The sequence below is a fragment of the Oncorhynchus gorbuscha genome, linkage group LG02, assembly GCF_021184085.1.
Source record: "Oncorhynchus gorbuscha isolate QuinsamMale2020 ecotype Even-year linkage group LG02, OgorEven_v1.0, whole genome shotgun sequence".
Classification (NCBI taxonomy): Eukaryota; Metazoa; Chordata; class Actinopteri; order Salmoniformes; family Salmonidae; genus Oncorhynchus; species Oncorhynchus gorbuscha.
In genome coordinates, this window is record NC_060174.1 from 41,319,541 (window position 1) to 41,347,227 (window position 27,687).

A 27,687-nucleotide genomic window follows, 5' to 3' on the forward strand; every position below is an offset into this window, starting at 1 on the left:
TGGGAGGAGACAAGTTAAAGAATTATTTTTAAGCCTTGAGACAATTGATACATGGATTGTGTACGTGTGTGTGCCATTCAGAGGGTGAATGGGCAAGACAAAACATTTACACTAAGTGCCTTTGAACGGTGTATGGTAGAAGGTGCCAGGCGCACTGGTTTTTGTCAAGAACTGCAACGCTGCTGGGCTTTTCATGCTCAACAGTTTCCCGTTTGTATCAAGATTGGTCCACCACCCAAAGGACATCCAGCCAACTTGACACGACTGTGGGAAACATTAGTGTCAACATGGACCAGCATCACAGTGGAATGCTTTCGATACCTTGTAGTCCGTGCCCTGACGAATTGAGGATGTTCTGAGGGCACAGCCTCAATTCTTTAGGTGTTCCTGCTGTTTGGTATATTCAGTGTAGATTGCCAAGTAACTGTCCTTCCTTTTCTCCCTCTTCTCATTCCTTTCATCTCAGGTGCTGTTGCTTCTTCAAGCGAAAACGGAAGAAGAACACTCCACGGCAGAAATGAGCTCCTGCTACTCTGTCCGATGTCACTGAGCGGGTTTGGTTTTAAGGAAACTAATTAAGGGGCATTTCCAGTTGTAGTTGGGAGAGATACTTTTTATTATGAGAGATATGCGATTCTTAATGACCCGGACCTACTGAATGACCTTCGCCACAGAGACCTTTCTTTGATAATTTGACCACTGACACTCCCTCTGGATACCGGAGAACATCTCTTAATCTTCCTCAGTTTTTTTTTCTTCCCTTTTGCTCAAGTGGAGATATCCCTCCCTCTCTTTGAGGGAGTGAGGAGACCTTGAGGGAGTGAGGAGACCAGTCTTGCAGTCTATAGACCCCATATTTTTTCTGACTCACGTCTCTCTCTTGCGCTCTCTCTCCCCATTCACCAAACACTCTCACATCCCCAGTAAAAGCAGGTCTTAAGCTGTCCCTAATTGTTTGCTTTTTGTTCATGCATATTTATGTCTGTACATATGTGTGGATGTATGAATGTGTCCTAATGGTTAATTGATTCATATGCCACCCAGCCCCTCCCACTTAGCCCTGTTTGACTGTCTTGGAAGTATAGGAGATATTAGGGCAATTCCACATCTGGACAGCCTGAATATTTTGGGAGTATCAAATTGTTCTTGCAATTCTCACATAGAAAGTTCATTGGAAGGAAGAATGTTTGACATGTTTTTTACATGTATCACATTTTTTTCTATCATAATGAAAGTGGTTTTCTGGTACTTTGGAAGATACAGTATGACCCATTTTATACATAGATGTTGACATTATAGGTCATTAACCAATCACATCCCTCCTTTAGAATGGCACATTTAGCAATTCACCAGCAGAGGGAGTTCCCTTTTTGAATCCATTTTCCCATTCACTGTGTTGGTGATGCTTATAAAAGCCTACTCTGGAAATGTGATGTACTTGTACAGTGTATATATATTGTTTCAAACAATGTCCTAAAATTAGCAAATCTAAAATTGTATTTCAGAATGTAGACATAGTCCATATGTTAGAGCACACTATAAGGAGTATAATGACACCAAGATATTCTGTGTCATGTATGGTGCATGGATCATAAGATCTTACAGGAGGCATGTATAGGTCTAAAAAGGGCCTAAAATTGCTACTTACATAATGATTATCTAAAAAAAAAAAAAAAATGTGAAAGCATGTCAAACATCCTTCCTTCAAATGAAGTTTCTAAATGAGAATTTCCATAGCAATCCAAGTGTCCCAAAAATATTTTTGGGCTGTCCTGGCACAGAATGGCCCATTTATAAATAATACTACAAAGTCCTAAAGTAACCTCTTGCTCCAAGCCGAGACACCGCTTCATGTCCCCTCATAGATCTGCAAAGACGTGACCGGTGTAAGCAGTATGTTAATAGTTCCACTTTTGCTTCTGGTTGACTAGGTGATGTTTCCACCACATTGCTCAACACACATCCAGTTCTTTCACATCTATAAGGGCTTATTTGGGATTGGGCATAAGTAGTCAAAGCAGAAAGAAAAGGTAGAAAAGGAGGAAACAGCGAAAGACCAGCACGTTCCTAATGCATCCCTGCCAGGGAAATAAACCTGCTTGTACTATTCACCTCACAAGTCACTTACTACATTTGCCTGGTACCTCCATATTTGTATTAAAAACTACTAAAAGTGCTAATTAGAAGGATAAGCAAGAAAAATGTAAGACAGCAGTTGGTGAGTGACCAAAGGGATGTGTGTGGACAGAGGACCAGTTGTTACCAGATTGGGATTTATTTCTGAAAATGATTTGAATTCTAGATCCCTGTGTTTGATGCACTGTTCATTATAGCAAATGCACATCATTGCTTGTAACCACTCACTCCTTTTCAACTTCAGGCCTTGGTCTATTGTACATTTTTGGGGGAGACAATCTATTGACAATAGATCAGTTACGAGTTGCATTTTGCATTGCTTTAGTTAACATTGCACGTACCCCTAAACTGGTCCCTGTTATCCACAAACACTTTGATTTCTCTGTGTGGATGAAGGAAAAGTTGCTTCCAAATGCTGATCTAAGGTCAGTTAAGCTTTTTTACCTCCTAATATTTAAGGCTAGGATTGGGATAGAATGAACTGATCCCAGATGTGTACTTCGGGGCAGCTTCTACCGCCAGTCTGTCTGTATACAGAATCTTGGATAAGGAGAACAGACTTAGCTCTCCCATTGATTTAGATGCTACTGCTCCCTCTTCTGGCCTTAACATGGAATGCCTTAATCAGATCACCTCTCATTAGAGCCTATCAGGATAGGTGTCTGGTCACTGCAACAACATACCAGCCAATAAGAAGACATGCATGTTGACGAGTCTGATTCCAAAAGAGCGGCCGTTCTCAACTCCAATCCTGGGGTACCATCTGGTGTTGCACATTTATGTTCTAGCCCTGCCCTAACACACCGGAGTCAACTAAGTTGAAGCTTCAATGCAGCCTTTTTTACATTTATTTTTTATCTCCATATCAAATTAGTTCTGGGTAACAATTAAGTACCTTACTGGCATTGTTTTAAATTTAAAATGGTCAAAATGAAAGACTCTTAACAAAGAGCAATTTCTCAAGCTATTTTTTTGCTCGGATTGTCAGTGATCTGAGTGGGGAGGGGAAAACTGTAAACGAGCTGTTATTGGCAGAGTGGTGAATTTCACAGTATTGTTCCAACCTCATAGTGTGGAAATGTATATAAAACACAGAAGAATCATGTTTTTGACTGCACTGGGCCTTTAAGTATTTGAATCATGTCTGTTAGTGCTGGGCCTGAACAAAAAAAGCTGCAATGCTGCAGTGTGGACCTTCAAGACCTGGACTTAAAGCCCCCCATGCAGTCTTTACTATTTAATTTTAAATCATCACTGTGTCTAATAAATCACTGTTTATTTCATGAAAATAACAAATATATTTTTGATCATTTAATACCCTGAGCCTTATTTGGCCCTTGAAATGCTGTCTGACCATGTGGGCGTTAGGAAATACGTTTGAAGATACACAGCCATAATTCCGATTACAATAACCCGAAAAATATTGAGTCCCGGTTATGTGAAACCAGGATAAGATACCTGAGATATGCTGATCTTAGACGGGATACTGTGGCATGTAAACATCTCATCACTGTTTACTGTTGTTTTTTGCAGTCTGCACAGGCTCAGTTGCGCATATCATTGGTGTTATGTGATGTTTTCATCAGTCAAACAAATCACTCCAAAGAGAAGGCGATCTGCGCTGTTCGATCCATCATAATTCCATAATAATTGATTTTGCTGATACTCTGTACTGGACTGTATAGCATGCTGGCTACTTTCACCCCTAAATTAGACACTTCTGCTTATAATTTCCGACATTTGGTAGGTCAAATCATTTCGGACATTTGGTAGGCCATTTCTTTGTCAACTATAGTTAGATACATGCATATTTTATTCTGTCATAACTTGTTGCCATAGAAGACTAAATAAAGTAGTGCTCACCAGAATGTCTTACATTGATAGAATGAATGCATTACATAGGAGGTTGGTGTCACCTTAATTGGGGAGGATGGGCTCGTGGTCATGACTGGAACGGTATAAGTGTCAAACACATGGTTTGATGCAATTCCATTCGCTCCGTTTCAGCCATTATTATGAGCCGTCCTCCCCTCAGCAGCTTTGACTGCTGCATTCGTAATCTAGTTAACACCAGTAAAATGGTCTGTTTCGTTTAGGGACCGGGAGAAAACGCAATAACTCCAAAACAGTGGAAAGATTGGTCCTGAGCAAAATGACCAATGTCATCAGTTTGATCGGTTTAAAGGAAATGAAAAGCAGAGAACTATGAAACATTTCTGTTAAGACTTAAGTTCTTCTTGGGTGAATATTTTATATGCTTGAAATACTGTCTTCTGGCATAACGGTGTCAAAGATAACCCATTACAATCGCCAAAGCATTTTCTCAAGAGATGCTGATAGAAATAAATCATATTTCTCCACTCCTGTTCCCGAGACAATTATAATTTGTTGTATCATAGTACTGCAAGAAATCCATAATTCTGCAGGAGTTAATATTATATTATGCTCCATGTGAGACGTTATAGGCCTACAGTAAGTGTCCATATTTCAGTTACTTTTCCATTTAACCCATAATAACTATAATGACTAGTATTCTGTTTATTCTCATGAACGGGATATCGAAGGTGCATGTAAACAGCATATCCCGAATAAGAACTTAAGCGGAATATGAGCTACTGTCCTGAATATTGTGCGCATGTAAACGTGGTCACTATTTAGCCTGGTAGAGAAAGCAGAATTTGAATATTTAAAATATAGGAACCTCCTTTGTGTCCTATGTAATGTCATCGGAGTGAAAGGAAGTGAATGGCCTCTGCAGTCAAAACATTTTGAGGTTGTGAAATGCTGAACTTGAGAATGATATTCAACCCACCCCAGTGTTGACTCCTGAATGGTTATCTTGTCTATTTCGATATATTGTTTTGTTGTTAATGTGGACAAAAAATGTATGATGTACTGTAATTTTACAAAATGTAATCATTGAATGACCTTGCTTTTTGGTGGGGGAAGGTATTTAAACAGTGATTGAGTGCACTACTTCTGCACCTACTGTTGTCTGTAGTTAGGATGCCGGTCTCGTTCTCTACCATCTCGATCAGGTGTATCAAACTCATTCCATGGAGGGACTAGTGTCTGCTGTTTTTTTTCTTCTTTTTTCAATTAAGCCCTAGGCAACCAGATGAGGGGAGTTCCTTATTAATTAGTGACCTTAATTCATCACTCAAGTACAGAGAGGAGCAAAAACCCGCAGACGCTTGGTCCTCCGTGGGATGAGTTTGACACGTGATCTAGGTACTATCCACGTTCATTTGTGTGTTATGGAAATGGTGGAAAGAACTCGTGGCCTTGAGGCAAGGCTGGGGGAATTGTCCATTTCCTTATATGCTTCTATTGAATAACTCCCTTGTACACAGACACACAGGCGTGAAACCCAAGCACAGTGTTCATTATTTTTACTTTTTTGTCTTTTGGCGGGATCCCAAGTTAACACTGACTAATGCCCCCTGGTGTGCAGGAGGACTTTTGTCTTTCCTATGATGACACATTTATCTTTGGCATGTCCACTCCCTAGCTGCCTTTTATGGATGGACAAACAAATGTTCTGTATATTTTTGAGTAACAAAGAGTTTTTGTGTGCTGTGTGTGGATTTAAGTTATTTCAAATGTACTTGAATGGAAAGATATGGGACGAGTCTTAGTGGAATGTCAGGATTTACGCGGATGCCATTGTCGGACTAAATTCTGTGCGTATGAGCAATGTTCTTTATGCATGGATTGGTCGATTGATTGATTTACCCACATGTCATTGAGGCTTTTAAGACATCAATGCTGACCACAGCAGGCTAATTGTGTAGTGGCTAAAAGTCCAGGCTTAGGCTGTTGTCATGTATCTCTCGCTCTTTCTCCCTTTTGCTCTCATTCAACTCTTTGTTGAGGACTTCCTCCCTTCCTTGAAGTAATTACTGATCTAACCAGAGGAGGCTGGGGTTCTATAGGAGGATGGGCTCATTGTTAATGGCTGGAATGGAATATATGGAACAGCATCAAGCATATGGAGATAGCATGTTTGACTCCGTTCTATGTATTCCATTCCAGCCATTAACAATGAGCCTGTCCTCCTCTGGTTAGATCAGCAATGATTTGACAGGTGAAAGTGATGACTTTTCCCTCATGGCTTTCACCTGTCCAGTCATAGCTAATTAGTGATTACTTAAATGACAGGGAGAAAGGGCAGTGTTTGTACCAGGACTTTTGACTTGCTATGAGGCTGGTGTAGCACGGAGGTGCTGACCCTAGAGTTTCTTGAAAGGACAGAGGACTTCCACACGCCCCTGGTGGCAGTATATATTTCTATATTTGCCCATACAGCTGTCTGATCCCACTGTGGGTCATTTTGAAGCCTTACATTCCCATTGCTCCATGACATGTTAACATAACCCCCTCCAATGGCAGGGTTTGTTTGAGATGTCACTCACTGTATTGGGATAATCTATGGATAGATGTATACCTCAGAGAAAAGCCATTTCTGACTCTCACCACACACATGCACATTCTCATTCCCTTTCTCCTTTTTGCTCTCTCATTCAGTCTTTGCTCCCCAGTGCCAGCTTGTTGACCTCTGGTGCCAAGGGCGCTGAAATGTTAGCGTGTTGTAGACATGAGCCCTATTCTCTGCTCTTAAGATGGTGTCATTTTAGACCCATTCAGTGGGTTAGCTGGATCATTGCAAGTGATTTTGAACAGCCATTCAAAATAAAAATAATTTGCCATGTTATGCTTGTGTGACAACCATACCATATCAGAATTTGTGTAGTGAAATATTATTTTGCTTGGGCGCATTTAGGTGACATGATACAGATGATTTGCTTCTTTCATTAAGTATTCTAGGCCTGCTTGTTTTGCTTTATCCCAACCACCAAAGTTATTGTTTTGTCATCCCTGTTTTCTTATTATTGTTCATTTTTATTAAGGAAACCACTTTATCAATATATGTTTTGCCAACTTTTGTGTAACATGTACATATGAGAAGTCCTCTCTAAATTATTTAGTTGCTGTAGAGGGGTCATAGCTTTTTAACCTCCATCAGCAACCAGTAGATGACACTGAGTCAGATGGCTTTGGCTGGTTGTATCCTCATGCCTTCTGCATACTGCATAAAGGGGTAGATTTAATTATGAGGTCTTTTCATTGGTTTTAAGCACAAAGTTATTGTATTGGTATACATTGTGTGCTTTTAAATAATACTGTCCTGCTTATATGAGCAAGGCCCACCAGGGCCTTAATGACCATTTTTCATTCTTACTGTCATTCCAGATAATCTCTGCACTTTCTCAGTGTTTGAGGGATCATTTATCAACAGTTGCTTGCATTTGTCTACAGAACTGTGTAGGGTGCAAGCTGCAAATACTGCTCAAGTGAAGACTTCCTGACATTACCTTCAGTTGCTTATATACTGTAGACCTCCAGTGGTTAGATACAAGACTGCAATATTGTACTGATTATTTTTAATCGTAAATTATGTGAAGTTTATTTTGTTTTTATGTTCAAATTGGAGTCTATTTTCTCAGCCTGGTTTTCTTTTCACCCTCTTCAAAGCTGTGGAACGCAAACTTGTACAGTGCTATGAGAGCTTATGTCTCGTGTTCTCTGGTAATGGTTTCAAAGCTATGAATATAAGAATCAAGTCTTAAAATTGTATTGTGAATATTGTGTTGAAACATGAATGTTACTTCAAAATGTATTTGAACGCTTTAACCAACCTAGTTAAGGGCTCCTATCCTGAAAAACCCCTCGTTTTTTTCAGGTTTTTGAATTTCTTCTTTTTTGGGGGGGGTTGGACTGTCATACTATGCCTACTTCCCAGAGGCCTCAAGTGAAACATGTCATGGGACCTTTCCAAAATTTCACTACACTACTTCAAAATAACTCAACTCAAGTTTGCACCCATTTTTTTATGTAAAATAAAAATCTCTCTTAACCTTTACTCTTGGCCCTGTGTTTCTGTCCTTGTGCTGCGGACTTCTTGCCATCCTAGAAATACACAAGATTGTGTCGTCTGATTCATTTAATGAACTTTTTCATTGTCTATCGGGATGCTCAAATGCACTTTGTTCAAGTTTCACTTGATGATCAGTTTTTATTAGTTGAATCAACTGTTTCAGTAGGTTAGAGCTAAAGCCTGCACCCTATAGTGCTCCAGGGTTGGTGAGGGGTGACGATGTTGCACTGTGTGAAATGCAGCCCTAATAACCATATCCCCAAAACATGTTAATGAACTGGAGGTATAAAAAGGTGACTGAATATGGGAACACTGTCAATCCTTTCACTTCAAAACACTGTACAATAGAATAAAGTGTAAACTTATTATGATGTGTAGGATATAAAAAAAATTCTTCCCAGCAATTTATTGGTTTTGGCATCAGTGCCTTCTTCACGGCATATCCAGCAGTGTGATGCCGAAATGTTGGTTTACCCAATAAATTACTGGAAGCTTACATGTGTTTGGAGTTTGCCACAAAGGCATTTCACTGAATTTGTGCATGTGACATTGAAATGTGTATGTATGTGTATACAATGCTCAAAAAAATAAAGGGAACACTAAAATAACACATCCTAGATCTGAATGAATGAAATATTCTTCTTTAATACTTTTTTCTTTACATAGTTGAATGTGCTGACAACAAAAATCACACAAAAATGATCCATGGAAATCAAATTTATCAACCCATGGAGGTCTGAATTTGGAGTCACAATCCAAATTAAAGTGGAAAACCACACTACAGGCTGATCCAACTTTGATGTAATGTCCTTAACAAGTCAAAATGAGGCTCAGTAGTGTGTGTGGCCTCTACGTGCCTGTATGACCTCCCTACAACGCCTGGGCATGCTCCTGATGAGGTGGCGGATGGTCTCCTGAGGGATCTCCTCCCAGACCTGGACTAAAGCATCCGCCAACTCCTGGACAGTCTGTGGTGCAACGTGGCGTTGGTGGATGGAGCGAGATATGATGTCCCAGATGTGCTCAATTGGATTCAGGTCTGGGGAACGGGCGTGCCAGTCCATAGCATCAATGCCTTCCTCTTGCAGGAACTGCTGACACACCAGCCACAAGAGGTCTAGCATTGTCTTGCATTAGGAGGAACCCAGGGCCAACCGCACCAGCATACTATCTCACAAGGGGTCTGAGGATCTCATCTCGGTACCTAATGGCAGTCAGGCTACCTCTGGTGAGCACATGGAGGGCTGTGCGGCCCCCCAAATAAATGCCACCCCACACCATGACTGACCCACCGCCAAACCGGTCATGCTGGAGGATGTTGCAGGCAGCAGAACGTTCTCCACGGCGTCTCCAGACTGTCACGTCTGTCACATGTGCTCAGTGTGAACCTGCTTTCATCTGTGAAGAGCACAGGGCGCTAGTGGCGAATTTGCCAATCTTGGTGTTCTCTGGAAAATGCCAAACGTCCTGCACGGTGTTGGGCTGTAAGCACAACCCCCACCTGTGGACGTCGGGCCCTCATGGAGTCTGTTTCTGACCGTTTGAGCAGAAACATGCACATTTGTGGCCTGCTGGAGGTCATTTTGCAGGACTCTGGCAGTACTCCTCCTCCTTGCACAAAGGCGGAGGTAGCGGTACTGCTGCTGGGTTGTTGCCCTCCTATGGCCTCCTCCACGTCTCCTGATGTACTGGCCTGTCTCCTGGTAGCGTCTCCATGCTCTGGACACTACGCTGACAGACACAGCAAACCTTCTTGCCACATCTCGCATTGATGTGCCATCCTGGATGAGCTGCACAACCTGAGCCAGTTGTGTGGGTTGTAGACTCCGTCTCATGCTACCACTAGAGTGAAAGCACCGCCAGCATTCAAAAGTGACCAAAACATCAGCCAGGAAGCATAGGAATTGAGAAGTGGTCTGTGGTCCCCACCTGCAGAACCACTCCATTGTTGAGGGTGTCTTGCTAAATGCCTATAATTTCCACCTGTTGTCTATTCCATTTGCACAACAGCATGTGAAATGTATTGTCAATCAGTGTTGCTTCCTAAGTGGACCGTTTTAAGTGTGATTGACTTGGAGTTACATTGTGTTGTTTAAGTGTTCCCTTTATTTTTTTGAGCAGTGTACAAAGCCTACAGTTTACTCACCATTAGTCAGCACCTCTACTAACTTTTTGGGGTGTGCAAGCTCTTGCTTTTCACTAAACTTATGGTGTGACATCACCTGAATGAGAACCAAAGCATTGGCAGAATGATTCCATAAGAATCCATATCAGCCATAGACAGAATCGGCATAAGGAACAATTAAACTTGAATTTGTTTCTCATGTTAATACTCAGACTGTACAATGTGAGATGTGCAATATTTCTGCACTATTTGAAGACGGACCGGACTGAACTGAAGCTCAACAGGGGAAACCAAATGTTTCTGTTTTCAAGCATTATTATAAAGTAGCCTAAAGTGTGTTTTGTAGCTCTTCACTTTATTTTTGAGCAATACCTTTTATGTACACTGCTGCACACCACTTTTTTCATTTTAATTCATAATCCTATATACGTAAACAGGTAGGGAATAGAAATCTTTCCTAATAAATTAAGTCTGATAATTCTTTCACGAATTCCTCCACCACTAGGGGCCAGCAAAAAAAATTCGCCTTGGTTTGCCAGTTCCGCATCCCCTCTTTTTTAAACTTCTGCTCAAGAATTTGTTTGGCCTCTTCAACTAACCCGATTCAATATGGTGGGTACTCAAACATTTACAACCCCACTAAATCTATCGTAATCGGCGCTTTTTAACCAGCCGTAATGGTATTTAGGTCTGTAATAGTAACATGTTGGATGTATTATACAATCACATTGACATATTGAGTTGGAATACCGTTCCTGGCAGTTTTTATGAACAATTTAATGTAGAGTGTTCCCCGAGATGCTAACGGAAGAAGCAGTACGCTGACATTTGGCTGTCCATGAACAACCTCGTTTTCCATATCTTGATTTGATTAGAATCAGTAGAGGGAACTGGCAGTGCCTTCAATGTTGCACAATCATCCGATGTGTGTTTGGTGGTGTTGCACCTAGGTATAAGTTGTGTGTAAGGAAGTGCTTTTCATTCGTGATACTGATAAGCATAACTGGTTAGTTGGCTAACTAACGGTACCTTATTGCCAAATCATCCTAGTTAACCTTAGCTAGGGGTCTAGCTACCGGTAGTTATTTATCCATGTACAGTACTAGCCTGATAGTTATGATTAATCACTGGTGTAACTAGTCATGACTTCCATTTACTAGCCAGGTACCTCGCTAGTTAGCCAGTATACACAAAGTTGCAACCCAGATAACTAGTAACGTTACAAGTAGTAACGGTGTTGGGTTAGCTAGTTACGATTTTGCATTTCTGGTTAGTAAGCTAAATGTAGGTTGCATGTCAGCCGTGGGAATACTGAAACCTACAATTTCAGCAGCTTCTGTACTTTAATTTCTTACATTAAACCCTGTATCGAAAGTGGCTATGGTGTTGATTTAAGTGGCCAGGTCATTGATAGTACAAGGAAAAGTGAAATGAGAGCCTTTCCCGTGTTTGATGGGTCCTCAATCCCAACTGAACCCTGGTTCTCTCAGACATTTTAAATGTGGAGAATTTTGGCCATTCTGAGGATTCAGGAAACTGAAAGTCATTTGCACATCTTTACAACAGGGACGAGTCAGGACTAAGACGGTGAAAAAGGCCGCCCGGGTCATCATTGAGAAGTACTACACCAGGCTGGGAAATGACTTCCACACCAACAAGAGGGTGTGCGAGGAGATCGCAATCATCCCCAGCAAGAAGCTGCGCAACAAGATAGCTGGGTGAGTCTTTCTTTAGACATATGGTCTATGTTTAGAGCATAGAAGGGGACCAAGTGAGCAATGTTTCTCAACCATTTATCTTGGTGGCACCACTGGCCTTTTGAACAGATTCAATCTTTAGACCTAAAGACCTAATTATTGCTAGTTCGCCACTTAAAACCCTGTATCGAAAGTGATTATGGCATGACTGTTGCCATAATCATTGATAGTACAGGAACAGTGATTTTTTGAAAGCTTTTCCCGTGTTTGTTGGCATACCTGTTCCTGTCAAACCCTGTATCTTTCAAACATCTTCTACGTCCGCAACAATCTAAACTTGTGTGAAACCTCATTCTCATGTTAGGCTAGTTTTTAGTGATCTTGTAATTTAAAAAATTGAATTTAAAAATAAAAACTGGTGTGATCCAATGCTGTGACAATTGTGAAGTTGAATGTAAATGAACTGGATTCTTGATTGTGCACTCAGGTATGTGACCCATCTCATGAAGCGCATCCAGAGGGGCCCCGTCAGAGGCATCTCCATCAAGCTCCAGGAGGAGGAGAGGGAGAGGAGGGACAACTACGTCCCAGAGGTAAGTGTGCCCCCACCCACACAGGGCTTAAAAATAACTTTAGATTTACAAAAATCTACCAACCACAGTTTTTACCAGCCAAAATATATTTTTGTGCCAATATTACCCCCCCCCTCCCCAAAAGAAATAAACATGAAATTGCAATTTTTTTTAAACAAATGTATTGTGGTATATTGCTGAATTTAATATTATGTGACCTTTTAACCAAAATATCAGACACATTTTCAACTGCCCCTTTAAGGTTACCATGGTAATGGGGCCATCAGTCATGTGCCTGTGAGAACCTCACTAGTAGAGGCCGACAATGTCTCTTTGCTAGCTGTCAAAGCAAACTCAAACATTGACAGCTTGAGAAACCAGCACACTGGTCTTGCTTGTACACTACTCTTTATTATGCTTTACGTATTGGCCTTCAAGCTCTGGCGAAAGCCTTGAGGCCGATACGTAAAGCATAATAAAGAGCAGTGATGCCAGCAAGAGTGGGTTTGTTCTTTTTTCTCATCTTATTAAATTGTTAAAAGTCTAACACCATGGGCCAAAAAGGTTCTGTATGACGCAAGGAGCCTCTTTACACAATATACTGAACCAAAATATAAACAAAACATGCCAAAATCAAGTAAGTCAATTGAAATAAATTAATTGGGCCCTAATCTATGGATTTCATATGACTGGTAATACAGTTGGGCACAGATACCTTTAAAAACAAAAGTAGGGGCGTGGATCAGAAAACCAGTCAGTATCTGGTGTAACCACTATTTGCCTCGTGCATTGCGACATCTCCTTCGCATAGAGTCGATAAGGCTGTTGATTGTGGAATGTTGTCCCACTCTTTAATGGCTGTGTGAAGTTTCTGGATATTGGCGAGAACTGGAACACACTGTCGTACAGGTTGATCCAGAGCATCCCAAACATGCGCAATGGGTGACATATCTGATGAGTATGCAGGCCATGGAAGAACTGGGACATTTTCAGCTTCCATGAATTGTATACAGGGGTTGTGCATTATCATGCTGAAACATGAGGTAATTGCGGCAGATGAATGGTACAACAATGGGCCTCAGGATCTCATCGCGGTACCGCTGTGCATTCACATTGCCATCGATTAAAATGCAAATGTGTTTGTTATCCGTAGCTTATGCCTGCCCATAGCCTCAACGCCACCATTGTGCACTCTGTTCACAACATTAACATCAGCAAACCTCTCGCACACACAACGCCATACACGTGGTCTGCGGTTCTGAGGCAGGTTGGACGTACTACCAAATTCTCTATAACAACGTTGGAGGCGGCTTATTTTAGAGAAATCAACGTTAAATTCTCTGGCAACAGCACTGGTGGATATTCCTGCAGTCAGCATGCCAGTTGCACGCTACCTCAACTTGAGACATCTGAGGCATTGTGCTGTGACAAAACAGCACATTTTTAGTGGCCTTTTATTGTCCCCAGCACAAGGTGCACCTGTGCAATGAGAATGCTGTTTAATCAGCTTCTTGATATGCTACACCTGTCAGGTGGATGGATTGTCTTGGCAGAAGAGAACTGCTCTCAAACTGGGATGTAACCAAATTTGTGCCCAAAATTTGCGAATGACTACATGACTATGAATGACTACTTGCGAATGACTACATGATTGAAAGAATGCTCGTGCCTGTCAATGCAGGTCTACAATAATTGCATCCAGAAGACAGTGATCCAATTTTTATCAGAGAGCTTGTTTGTTTGATATACTGTTTTTACACGTTTTTTTCGTCCAACTTAAATCTATTCTTCTTGTCTGACTATTTAATTTTTTTCCCCCCGGGCAAGTGGACAAGCGTTAATGTCAAGCCCTGATAGCTATGCATGCTTCTACTTTGCCTAGGCACCATAAGATGCATTCTCATAAACTGCTTTTAGTCATCAAACATCGCCTTGCGCTGCTGCCATTGGGAATCTTAAATCTATAGTTGGGATAGGATGTGACACCTTTTGATTCAAATCTGAAATTCTTTTTGATTTGCCCTGTATCGAAAGTGACTATGGCATGAATGTTGCCATTAAAAGTTCAGGAGTAGTGATCTTGAAAGCTTTTCCCGTGTTTGTTGGAATACCTGTTCCTGTCAAACCCTGTATATTTTAAAAAATGTGTTAAGACCGCAAACCTTGCCCCAGGCAGCCAGTAACTGCTGTATGCCCTGTTGAATTGGTGTCATGTGGCAGTGTTGCCTGTTTAACATGCACACTATTAATACATTGTTTTGTGGACAGCGCTGACATGCCATTAGCGCAGTAACTAAATCTTTGTTTTTGTTTCCAGGTGTCTGCACTCGACCAGGAGATAATCGAGGTTGACCCAGACACCAAGGAGATGCTCAAGCTACTGGTAAGTCCCTCACAGGCAGCTACTTTTGGTGTCTTATTGATAACTATATGTGCAGTGTGAAGATGACACCTTGGTTTTAACCCTGTATAAAAAGTGACAAAGGCATGATTGTTGCCATAGTCATTGATAGTACAGGAACCATGACTGAGATTTTCCCATGTTTGTTGGAATACCAGTACCTGTCAAACCCTGCATCTTTAAAATATCTTCCACGTCCTCCCCAGTCTTAACTTCAGGGTGAAACTACTCGGCATTACGAGACCAGTCTTCTGCGATTTACATTGTTACATTAACCTGTGGTGTATTCTGGTGGTAACTTGTTGGTGAAATTAGATTTTATCTTCCTCCTTCCTCCAGGACTTTGGCAGTTTGTCGAACCTGCAAGTCACCCAGCCAACTGTCGGAATGAACTTCAAGACACCAAGAGGAGTCTAGGCATTTGTTAATAATAAAATAAAAAAAGTACACAAAAAGCAGTGTTTCCTAGTGGTGTTGCTGTTTAGAACATGGATGGGCAACTCAAGGGCTGGATTGGTGTCACAATTTTGCCCCAGTTAACACACCTGACTCCAATAATCCACTAATCGTGATCTTCAGTTTAGAATGCAATTAGTTTAATCAGCTGTGTTAGCTAGGTATGGGGAGAAAGTGACACACCACTCTGGTCCCAGAGGACTGGAGTTACCCATTCCTGGTTAAGAACAAGTAGAAACGCATGAGTGCATACTCCAGGATAATTGGTATTTTAACGATTTTCAGAAAGGGGAAAGCAATAATCATGCTATGTGGGAAAATGTGAATAGGATATGTGCTTAGTCCTCGTTCATGTGCTTGTTTCAATTGGCCGACCTGTCATTGCAGGCTTTGTGTAATAAGGTTAGGTTCCTATACATATGTCTAGTATTACTCATTCACTGCTACAGCAGCATTGTGAAGTGAGATTAACATAACTTCACATTTGAGAGCTCTTGAGTTAGTACTGTGCACAGTACTGTTAAAATCTTTGTAGGGTTTTGGATTGAGTGGATTAGAACAAACATTCCATTTGACCAATGAAGTTTAAAACTCGGTTCCCTCTATGATCAAATGACATCTTTAAATTTTGCACTTCCACTTATGTGAACATTGAAAGACATGATTATATTCCATTATTTACAATTATTTGTTTATAGAAAAACATGACTAAGTTTTAGATCAATGAAGTTTGTGCATTTTCACTTGGTTCTTCAGTAAGAAGACCTATTGTAAACCCTCTAGAATTGAATTACCCCTGAAAATAATAGCTAGGTAAACATATTACACTCAGCAAACATAGCACAATGGGAAGATAGGTTGACATCTGCACACTTCAGTCAACCATCTAGAGAAAATCACTCAGAAAAGTGTCTACTACTAAGATAGAAGACAACCGACTAGTAGCCATACCACCTTCTATCCCACTGCTGATTTACCTCTGAAGCTTAACAGTTTTGGACTTGCTCAATCCATGGATGAGAGATCAGATAGAAGTGGTGTTAGAAGGCCAGTAGTGGTGACTCTTTCCTCTGGTCTCTACGTGGTTTTTATTTTTGCAGATGTGTCTATATGACGGTCTTCAAGCTCACAGATAAAAGGCCCCATTTCATGCTACATCCCTTTTTTTTCATGGGCTGTGATGAATAGCGTACCCTGGTGTCCACTGGCAGGTTGATCTGGATTTGAAAGGGGTGCACCAGGCCAATCAGTAGAGTTCCACTGGATGTCTTAAGGTGAATGCACCAATTTGTAAGTCGCTCTGGATAAGAGCGTCTGCTAAATGACTTAAATGTAAATGTAAATGTAGAGATTGAGAAAGGGGAGGGGGGTTATCAGACCCTATCTGAAATGATAGCAGACACAAACCACAATACCCTTGGGATCTGGTTTTCATTTCCCATCTGCACCCTATTGGAACTATATTGTATAGCAAATACCAGGTAATCACTAAGAATATATGACATGGTAAAATGATTATTACACAGTTAAAGTAACCTATTTTATACTTTATTTTTAGGTATTCAATAACACAAGCACCACTGGTAGCAGGTAGAACTGCAGTGATATAGATATTGGACTGTTCAATGTATTATGATCTCAGCTGGCTATGACAGGGAGGCCCATGGGGTGGCGCACAATTGGCCCAGCGTCGTCCGGCTTAGGGGAGGGTTTGGCCGGCAGGGATGTCCGTGTCCTATCGCGCTCTAGCAACTCCTGTGGCGGGCCGGGCGCAGTGCACGCTGACACAGGTCGCCAGGTGCATGGTGTTTCCTCCGACACATTGGTGTGGCTGGCTTCTGGGTTAAGGGGGCATTGTGTCAAGGTTGGGTTGTGTTTCAGAGGACACACAACTCTCGACCTTCGCCTCTCCCGAGTCTGTACGGGAGTTGCAGTGATGAGACAAGACTGTAACTACCAATTGGATACCATGAAATTGGGCAGAAAACGGGGTAAAAAAGTAGTACTATGATTAGGATACAGTATTTTTCATCCTTGCATAGGGCAGATTGTCAACTTGAGTCATAAGTACATAACTTAAACAGGTAAAATCATGCATTGATATTTACAGTTTGTTTTTTAAAAATCTGAGTTATTTAAAGTTAGGATTCGGCATCATGTAATCTCGTCTCAACCAAGCGCATCAAGGATGAAAGCCAAATCTTATTTTCCAGTCCTGTGTGCCCGGGGGCACAATAAAAATGGGTTTTCCACTATTCAGTGCTGTGAAACCTCCTGCTATAAATATCCATCAAAAGAGGGGCAAGTAAAAGGGTTTAAAATCCTCCCCTTGTTCCTCTGCCAATTTCCGCCAGGCTGTTGGCCACAATTTGGTTCCCGCTTGTCTTCTTTTGAGGTCTGTTTAGCGCTGCCTACATAGCCTGTCTTCAAAATTCACTGTGCTCACACCCCACCCCTCCACCCCCATTTCCCCAACACACCCACCATCCTCCAACAGTTTACACCCTTAATCTCCTCTGTGTTGTAAAAAAGTTTAGGAAATGAGCCAGATTACCAGGAAAATCTCACAGAAAATTCTTGCTTTACCTATTCTGAATCAAGCAGTAGTGTTTGAGGAGGATGTCACTGCCAGATGAGGACTTCAATAACACCAACTGACCCAATCAATCTCAATTCATCCCCAGGAACAGAAATAGCAATTCACCTCCGTACAACCTAAATCAATCCCATTGACTTCCTCCATTGATCAAAACAAGGTCTCTTATCAATTAAGACACTCATTAAATGTTTGTCTCCTAATTACTTTTCAGTTGTGCTTTAATGTTAAAATGTAGTTTGCTACAGAGTTTGCTACAAAGTTGAGCTCAACTCTAATCTTAATGAAACAGTTTACAAGCATGTCAACAATCAAGGATTACAAAGGGAAACCCAGACGATGAGCTAAATGCCTTCTATGCTCATGTCGAGGCAAGCAACACTGAACCATGCATGAGAACACCAGCTGTTCCGGACGACTGTGTGATCTATCTCTCCATTGCCGATGTAAGTAAGACTTTAAACAGGTTAACATTAGCAAGGCCATAGGGCTAGAGGGAATACCAGGACGTGTACTGACGCGCTGGAAAATGTCTTCACTGGAATGTTCAACCTATCCCTGACCCGGTTTGTAATACCAACTTGTTTTAAGCAGATCACCCCGAACGCCAAGGTAACCTGCCTAAATGACTATCGCCCCGTAGCGCTCACATCCATAGCCATGAAATGCTTTGAAAGGCTGGTCATGGCTCACATCAACACCATCATCCAAAACACACTGGACCCACTCCAATTTGCATACCACCCAACAGATCCACAGATGACACAATCTCTATTGCACTGCACACTGCCCCCACCCACCTGGACAAAAGGAATACCTATGTAAGACTGTTCTTCATTGACTACAGCTGAGCACCCTTCCATGCTCATCACCATGCTCAGGATCCTGGAACTGAACACCTCTCTCTGCAACTGGATCCTGGACTTCCTGACGGACCGCCCCCAGGTGATGAGGGTAGGCAACAACACATCCGCCATGCTGACCATCAACACAAGGGCCCCTCAGATCCTCAAATGGTTCTACAGCACCATTGAGAGCATCTTAATTGGCTGCATCATCGCTTGGTAACTACAAGGAACAGTAACTTACAGTAACTACAAGGCACCCGATGGCAAGGTGCTACAGAGGGTGGTGAGTTTGGCCCAGTACATCACCGGGGCCAAGCTCCCTGCCACCCAGGACCTCAGAGGAAAACAAGACTGCTAAATAGCTAATCAAATTGATTGACCTTCTTCAAGCTGCTTGTTGATCATTGCTAGACAGACATTTTCAAGTCTTGCCATAGATTTTCACGTCAATTTTGAGTCAACTGTACCTAGGCCACTCAAGAACATTCAATGTAGTCTTCGTAAGCAACTCCAGTGTAGATTTGTCCTTTTGTTTTAGGTCATTGTCCTACTGAAAGGTGAATTAGTCTCCCAGTGTCTATTCAGTTTCATTTTATCCTATTCTGACAAGCATAACTATTCATTTATTTATTTTACCTTTATTTAACTATGCAAGTATGTTAAGAACAAATTCTTATTTTTAATGACAGCCTAGGAACAGTGGGTTAACTGCCAGGGGCAGAACGACAGATTTGGTACTCGAGTGGTACTCAAACAAAACGCTTTGTATTCAGGACAAAAATGTGCATTTCTTTGGTAAATGTTTTGCAGTATTACTTAATTGTTTTGTTGCAAACAGGATGCATGTTTTGGAATATGTTTAGTCTGTTCAGGCTTCCAAATCTTCACTATCATTCAGGTTAGTATTGTGGAGTAACTACAATTTATTTTTATTTTTTAACCTTTAATTTTATCAAATTTTAGTTGCCACATGCTTGTGAACAGTGTAAACTAACAGTGAAATGTTTACTTATATAATAATAATAATATAATAATAATAATATATGCCATTTAGCAGACGCTTTTATCCAAAGTGACTTACAGTCATGTGTGCATACATTCTACGTATGGGTGGTCCCGGGGATCGAACCCACTACCCTGGCGTTACAAGCGCCATGCTCTACCAACTGAGCTACAGAAGGACCTTACGGGCCTTTCCCAACAACGCAGAGAAAGAAAATAGAGAAATTACAGAAAAGTAAAACAAAGTAAAATAAAAGTAATAATAGATACATATGAGAAACGATAAGTTGGTTATAAACAAGGGGTACCAGTGCAGAGTCGATGTGCAGGGGTAAGAGGTAATTGAGGTAGACAAAGTGACAGTAACAGTAGCAGCAGAGTATGTGATGAGTCAAAAAAGTTAGTGCAAAAAGGGTCAATGCAGATAGTCCGGGTAGCTATTTGGTTAACTATTTAGCAGTCTAATGCCGCCTCTGGATGAGCATTTTCCTGTTTGCTTATGGCCTTATACAGCTCATTGAGTGTGGTCTTTGTGCCAGCATCGGTTTGTGGTGGTAAATAGACAGCTACGAAATATATAGATGAAATGTCTTGGTAAATAATATGGTGTACAGCTTATCATGAGCTATTCATACTCAGGCAAGCAGAACCTTGAGGCTTCCTTAATATTTGAGATCGCCAACCAGCTGTTGTTAACAAAGTGACACACACCACCACCCCCCTTGTGCTTACCCGACGCTGCCGTTCTGTCTGCCGATGCATAGAGAAAAACAAGCTAGAATATTATCCACGTCCTTGTTCAGCCAAGTTTACAAGAAACAGGATATTACAGTTCTTCATGTCCTGTTGATAAGATAGTTTCGAACGGAGCTCATCCAGTTTGTTCTCCAGTGATTGTATATTCGCCAATAGAATAGAGGGTAGAGGTGGATTATTAACTTGACGCCATAGTTTCATCAAGGTACCTGCACATCGGCCTCTATATCTCTTTCTGTTCCGAGTGTCAGGATTAGGGCCTGGTCTGGGGTGGGTAGTATGTCCTGCGCCGCCGACTGATTGAAGTAGAACTCTTCATCCAAGTCGAGGTTAGTGATCGCTGTTCTGATGTCCAGAAGCTATTTTAGGTCATAGGAAACGGTGGGTGGCAGAAACATTATGTACAAAGAAAGTTAATATCAGCTGCAAAAAAACACACAAAATAGCAGAATTGGACAGGAGCCCCTAAACGGACGCTATACATTCCAGTGCCATTTCTACATACATAGCTCTCTCTTGCACTGAAGGTAGATGGGCTGAAAATGTGGTAACTTAAGATGACTTGGTCAGTATGAACATGATACATCAATAGCAATCAAATAAGTAACCACACCTAAGGCAAGACTCATTGTGATTCATATTTTTATTTTAACTATCATAGTGCAAAAGATGATACGGTAATTTTTTCTGAGAAAAGAGAGAGGATGGCCTCCGTAAACAAGGGTTCTTTCAACATTTTGGGAATAATTTCAGACCCCTACACATTTCAAATAATTATAGAATGCTTCCATATAGGGCATGTCACATATTGTGTATTTATTGGTGTATGTATCAGCTGATGCAAACACATAGCTACAATCTTATTTTATCTGAACTGTTTTCCATAGATGTCTTAAAATCAACCAATACTGTAAAGGTGCATAGGACCAGGAATACAATGTCCTCCATGATGTCATCCAGAAGCCTCTTGCTTTAATCTGTCCAACACCTGCTCCGGGGTTAGTGACCCAGTCACTTTAATAATCTTCTCTCTGGATCTGGAGCCCTGCAGAGAGACATAAGGACATGATGCAGCATTTTAGTTTCAATTTAAAACTGTTCTGTTATGGGCAACACAGTAGCCTATATAAACAAACCTTGTCCAAAACGACTTCACTTCTCTTCAACTCCAGCACCTTGGAGAGATAACGCACAAGCTCCGCATTGGCCTCCCCATCTGTTGGCGGTGCGGCAATAGCGACACCTACTGCCTCTATAGACACATCTGGGAAAGATCATTTTTGTTTTAAAAATTACATAGCCCAGCTACGTTAAATGTATTACACACAAAAAATGGGGCTAGCCCTCAATTAGTCTCGTAGTTGAGTTTCTATTGCCATCATTTTTCGGTATACAAAAAGAGTGCACCTGTAATTGCGTTCTGTTTAGATCCAGGCTTCGCGTGCACTGAAATTGTCACCACTCCGTTCTTGTTTCGAGCTACTGGCCCAAAAGGTGAAGGTTTCTCCGACGGCTTCTGTAGGCCTACAGTTTTATTCTGATGAAGAGAGAGGGACAACATTTTTACAGTACAGTAGTAAGTAGCCATTGGTCTGCATGAAAGTTCATTTGACTCAAACCTCTCCAGAGAGGACATATGAAGAAAATAAAAAATAGTCCTCATTATGTCAAGATCATAACTTATTTATCTCATGATCACTACATAACAAAAGCTGTTTTGTTGAGATCACAAAATAATAAATGTACCACGAATGATCTATTAATTTCTTCAGATGCATGATAACCACTTCATCAAGCAGCCACAGGTTGATTACAACGCAGGGTATTTAAGCCCTGAACGATGCCTGACAGACAACCTCGTCTCCCAGTCTGCTTGCTGCCCCCAAGACTACAGCCAATTGCATGCAAGGAACAACGCAGCTAACTTGGCTAATCTTTTGAGCTAACTAGTTAGCTAGGTAGTCTTGTTAGCTAGCTAGCAAGCTAGCTTGTTATCTATGATGGTTGTTAGCTTACATAACTGATATGTGTAATTATAAGTGACACTTCATGTTTTGTGTGTAATATTTACACTCACAGTGGGTGAGCTTCATTCCTGACAGGCTGAACAGATTAAATTTCAGCCTCAAAGGCTGATATCTAGATGCTTTAGGCTGTTTTATAGGTAAAGCTCCTTGCAGACAGATTAACTGTCAGCACTTTATAGGCTGATGTATATAAACCAGAGCGGGTGAGCTCTATTCCTGGCAGGCTGATCAGATTCAATCAGGATGCTGCCTTGTAGGCTGTTTTATTTGTAAGGATCTTTGCAGACAACCTACAAGGCTACAAATGTATATTAAAAAAAGATATTACATTTATGTAAGTATTCAGACCCTTTACTCAGTACTTTGTTGAAGCACCTTTGGCAGCGATTACAGCCTCAACTCTTCTTGGGTATGACGCTACAAGCTTGGCACACCTGTATTTGGGGAGTTTCTCCCATTCTTCTCTGCAGATCCTCTCACGCTCGGTCAGGCTGGAAGGGGAGTGTCGCTGCACAGCTATTTTCATGTCTCTCCAGAGATGTTTGATCGGATTCATGTCCGGGCTCTGGCTGAGCCACTCAAGGATATTCAGAGACTTTTCCAGAAGCCACTCCTGCACTGTTTTGGCTGTGTGCTTAGGATCGTTGTCCTGTTGGAAGGTAAACCTTCGCCCCAGTCTGAGGCCCTGAGCGCTCTGGAGCAGGTTTCTATTAAGGATCTCTCTGTAAATTCCTCCATTCATCATTTCCTTGATCCTGACTAGTCTCCCAGTCCCTGCCACTGAAAAACATCCGCACAGCATGATTCTGCAACCACCATGCTTCACCGTAGGGATGGTGCCAGGTTTCCTCCAGATGTGACGCTTGGCATTCAGGCCAAATAGTTAAGTCTTGGATCATCAGACCAGAGAATCTTGTTCCTCATGTTCTGAGTCTTTTATGTGCCTTTTGGCAAACTCCAAGTGGGCTGTCATGTGCATTTTACTGAGGAGTGGCTTCTGTCTGGCCACTCTACCATAAATGCCTGATTGGTGGAGTGCTGCAAAGATGATTGTCCTTCTGAAAGGTTCTCTCATCTCCAAAGAGGAACTCTGGAGCTCTGTATGAGTGACAATCGAGTTCTTGGTCACCTCCCTGACCAAGGCCCTTCTCCTCCGATTGCTCAGCTCTAGGACGAGTCTTGGTAGTTTCAAACTTTTTCCATTTAAGAATGATGGAGGCCACAGAGATCTTGGGGACCTTCAATGCTGCAGAAATGTTTTGGTACCTTTCCCCAGATCTGTGCCTCAACACAATCCTGTTTCGGAGCTGAATGGATAATTCATCCGACCTCAAGGCTTGGTTTTTGCTCTGACATGTACCGTCAACTGTGAGACCTTGTAAAACAGGTGTGTGCCTTTCCAAATCATGTCCAATCAATTGAATATACCATAGGTGGACTCCAATCAAGTTGTTCAAACATAGCAAAGGGTCTGAATATGTATGTAAATTAGGTATTTCTGTTTCTTATTTTTAATACATTTGCAAACATTTATCAATACCTATTTTCGCTTTGTTATTATGGGGTATTGTGGGTAGATTGATGAGGGGAAAAATATTTAATCAATTTTAGAATAAGGCTGTAATGTAACAAAATTTAGAAAAGGGATGGGGTCTGAATACTTTCCGAATGCACTGTATCAACCTCTCATGCTGCTATTGAATCTGATCAGCCTGTCAGGAATGGAGCTCACCCACTCTGTAAATGTTAATATTTTCCATACAAGTATCCCTTACAATTATACACATCAGTTATGTACGCTAACAACCAGCAGAGATAACAAGCTAGCTAACAAGACTACCTAGTTAATTAGCTAGCTTGTTTGCTCACCCCATAAGACTAGCCAAGTTAGGTGCGTTGTTGCTTGCATGCGAAGCATTTTTAACTGGAGCGAGTTTCGAGTTTCCCAAAGGCTGGAGTGTTGGACTTCTCGCACGCTCCAGTAGCGCTCCAAGTAGTGCTCACTTCACAAGCTCAGGGCATGCCCCGCCCAGCATGCATTTGTAGTCTACCTGTGTGCTGCTATAGCCTCATGCTTGCTTTAGCTACTGTCATGGAGTTCGCTAATTTTAATAAGGAAACTGTTAAAGCACACAGGTGCAAAATCAAGGTGACTTACAAAGACGAGGAGGGCCAAGAGCAAGACGGAATGCGGTGGCGTCTTGTCCACAACTAAATAATCATTGTGGAATGTGAAAATACATGCTTACAGAAATGAAGAAAGTGGGTAGCTAGCTGTGTGTTAAAGTATTTATTTAAAAAAAAATCTGATCTCTTAAAAGTTTAGTTCATTTTCGTTCTATTATCTATACAATAGGACATCATTCATTTTGGCAGGGAGCGCGACCCGAACACACAAACTTCTGGCCCGAAGCACCATTGACTGAGTTGATAACCTCCCTTATAAACCTGGGTCGCTACAGTATAGACATTATTTATTTTACCAGGTAAATTGACTGAGAACACATTCTCATTTACATCAACAGCCTCCCCAAATACAGGTGTGGCAATAGTTACAGGGGATAGGAGGGGGGATGAATTAGCCAATTGTAAATTGGGCATGATGATATGACTGTGATGGTATGAGGGCCAGATTGGGAATTTAGCAGGACACTGGGGTTAACACCCTTACTCTTACAATAAGTGCCATGGGATCTTTAGTGACCACAGAGAGTCAGGACATCCGTTTGACGTCCCATCCGAAAGACAGAACCTTCCAATTTGTAAGTCGCTCTGGATAAGAGCGTCTGCTAAATGACGTAAATGTAAATGTTACACAGGGCAATGTCCCCAATCACTGCCCTGGGGCATTGGGATATTTTTTTGGACCAGAGGAAAGGGTGCCTCCTACTGGCCCTCCAGCCTCCACTTCCAGCAGCATCTGGTCTTCCATCCAGAACCAAACCTGCTTAACTTCAGAAGAAAGCCAGCAGTGGGATGCAGGGTGGTATGCTGCTGGGCAGTTTATGGACAGTATATAAATATAAAGTGTGTAGCCTACAGCAGTAGTTATATAGGATGAGCCTTATAGACTCTCCATGGTCAATCTGTAATTGACGTGGCGTACAGCATTTACTGCAATGCAGCCTCCACAGACTTGAAGGCTTTCATAGCTTAGTGGAGCAGAGCTATTGTGAAGGACGTTGTTAAAAGAAGTTAGTGTTTATACTGCACATATCACCCCGCCTACTGTCAGCCAAGCATGTCAACAGAGCCCTCCGCAATGTTACAGCATTTTAGAACCGAACAGTTTGATTTGGCCTCTGCATGCCCCAGAGGCTCCGTAATTGCGTCACAACTCCCATAGGAAGTCTCCGACCACATTTTCGGATCAAGCATAACGTGTCTTTTGCAATACAGTATATACATGTGAAGTGGGTAAAACAGTATGGGTAGCAGTCTCTAAGGTGCAGGGTTGAGTACCGCAGGTGCTAGCCGGCTAGTAATAGTAACTAAATTCTGGACTGGGCAGGGTACTGTACTGGGCGGAGGTTGTACTACACGGACATTGTTTTAGCACAGCCCTACCGTTTTGTCCTTTTTGGGCATGTTATGGTTTCCAGAGTAATGTCTTCTTGCTGCCAAAGGTCCCTCAAGCTGGTGTGATGATGAGGACAGTCTCCGACAGAAGTAGAGAGACAGATGCTTTTGGATAAAGTTGCTCAAATGTAACACCTGAAATAATGTTGTCCGGGTTGAACGAAGAGAACGGGTTTGGGTGAACATCAAGGAATCTCAGTGACTATTCAAACTATAGTGCTTTTTTTGTATATATATATATGTTTTTTTTATCTCCAGTAACGTCAAGGCACAGCGGTCAGAAAATGTTAACAAAGCTACTGCACACAGTGCTGTCTGGGACCTATGTGAAGCTAGCCAGACTAAAGATTAGCAACAATAGTGTAATTTCCGGTTTGCTTTCAAAATAAAAGTCCCAATTGAAATAGTGCAATCATGCCATGTTTGGACTAGATACTACTTAACAAAGTCGGTTTGTTGTTATATAAATTCAGTAAAATGCAATAATTTGTTAATTTGACACTAAAAAGTAAAAATCTCTTGAAATCACGGTGGATGTATTATACTTTAGAATTGCATTGGGGGCATGTGGAATATGTTGAGGGTTATGAATACTTTATGAAGGCACTGTACAGCCTAACCTATTGATTGTGCACCCATGAAATGGGATATCAGCCTACTCACTGACACTCGCAGAACACAACTGTGTAGAGTTTACACAAATATTAGCATTTCATGGGTGCACAATCCATAGATTAGGCTGTACAGTGCCTTCATAAAGTATTCATAACCCTCAACATATTCCACATTTTTGTGTTACATGAGGATAGTGAAAACATTTTAGAAATCTTAGATAGTTTATTGAAAATAAAGTGGCTCATTTACATAAGCATTCACATCCCTTTGGTAGCGATTACAGCAAGAGCTTTGCACACCTGGATTGTATAATATTTGCACATTATTCTTTTAAAAAAATATTCAAGCTCTGTCGTTGGTTGTTGATCATTGCTAGACAGCTATTTTCAAGTCTTGCCTTAGATCCTCAAGCTGATTTAAGTCAATTGTAACTAGGCTACTCAGAAACATTCAATGTCCTCTTGGTAAGCACCTCCAGTGTATATTTGGCCTTGTGTTTTAGGTTATTGTCCTGTCTGAAAGGTGAATTTGTTTCCCATTGTCTGTTGGAAAGCAAACTGAACTAGGTTTTCCTTTAGGACTTGTGTTTATCTCTATTCCGTTACTTTTTATCCTGTAAAACTCTCTATTCCTTGCTGATGACGAGCATACCCATAACATGAAGCAGCCACCACCATGCTTGAACATATTGTCGTGTCTTTACTATCATTAACTGAAGACTGATAGTTTTTATCAAAGATTCTCTGTAATTAGTTATTACGCGATTAGACTGATTAATCATGTAACCGTAATTACTAGGAAGTCGGGGCACCAAGGAAAAATATTCAGATTACAAAGTTATCATTTCCTAAAATAACTTTTCAGATATTTTATCTGATCAATTAGTCTTCGAATGAATGAATTATTTACTTTACCTCACGTTAGTCTCATTCCAAACGT

General features: G+C 41.4%; 3 protein-coding genes and 2 non-coding genes across 9 annotated transcripts in view; 4 read left to right on the top strand and 1 right to left on the bottom strand.

The window, feature by feature from the left end:
• Positions 1 to 8,059, top strand: part of LOC124002270 (casein kinase I-like) — a 66,871-nt gene extending 58,812 nt beyond the window's left edge. For all 5 annotated transcript variants that reach the window (XM_046309655.1, XM_046309648.1, XM_046309672.1 and 2 more), the window contains one exon: positions 467 to 8,059. In XM_046309655.1, coding sequence (XP_046165611.1) covers positions 467 to 521 — 55 coding nt within the window. In that variant the 3' untranslated portion in view covers positions 522 to 8,059. The remainder of the gene's footprint in view (positions 1 to 466) is intronic.
• Positions 8,060 to 10,700: 2,641 nt separating this feature from the next.
• LOC123992783 (40S ribosomal protein S17) lies at positions 10,701 to 15,324 on the top strand. The gene is made up of 5 exons (XM_046294294.1): positions 10,701 to 10,811; positions 11,766 to 11,917; positions 12,384 to 12,489; positions 14,786 to 14,851; positions 15,209 to 15,324. The coding sequence occupies exons 1-5, from the start codon at positions 10,809 to 10,811 to the stop codon at positions 15,284 to 15,286; spliced, it is 405 nt and encodes a 134-aa protein (XP_046150250.1). The 5' UTR covers positions 10,701 to 10,808; the 3' UTR covers positions 15,287 to 15,324.
• LOC124015924 lies at positions 11,561 to 11,692 on the top strand. The gene has a single exon (XR_006835253.1). It is a non-coding gene; the product is annotated as a small nucleolar RNA SNORA71 (small nucleolar RNA).
• Positions 12,077 to 12,207, top strand: LOC124015917. The gene has a single exon (XR_006835252.1). It is a non-coding gene; the product is annotated as a small nucleolar RNA SNORA71 (small nucleolar RNA).
• Positions 15,325 to 21,152: 5,828 nt separating the features above from the next.
• Positions 21,153 to 26,477, bottom strand: lg02h15orf40 (linkage group 02 C15orf40 homolog). The gene is made up of 4 exons (XM_046294310.1): positions 26,122 to 26,477; positions 21,935 to 22,064; positions 21,664 to 21,791; positions 21,153 to 21,572 (listed from the first exon to the last, which is right to left on the bottom strand). Exons 1-4 carry the CDS (start codon positions 26,317 to 26,319, stop codon positions 21,480 to 21,482), a joined length of 549 nt encoding a protein of 182 aa, XP_046150266.1. The 5' UTR covers positions 26,320 to 26,477; the 3' UTR covers positions 21,153 to 21,479.
• Positions 26,478 to 27,687: the final 1,210 nt, after the last annotated feature.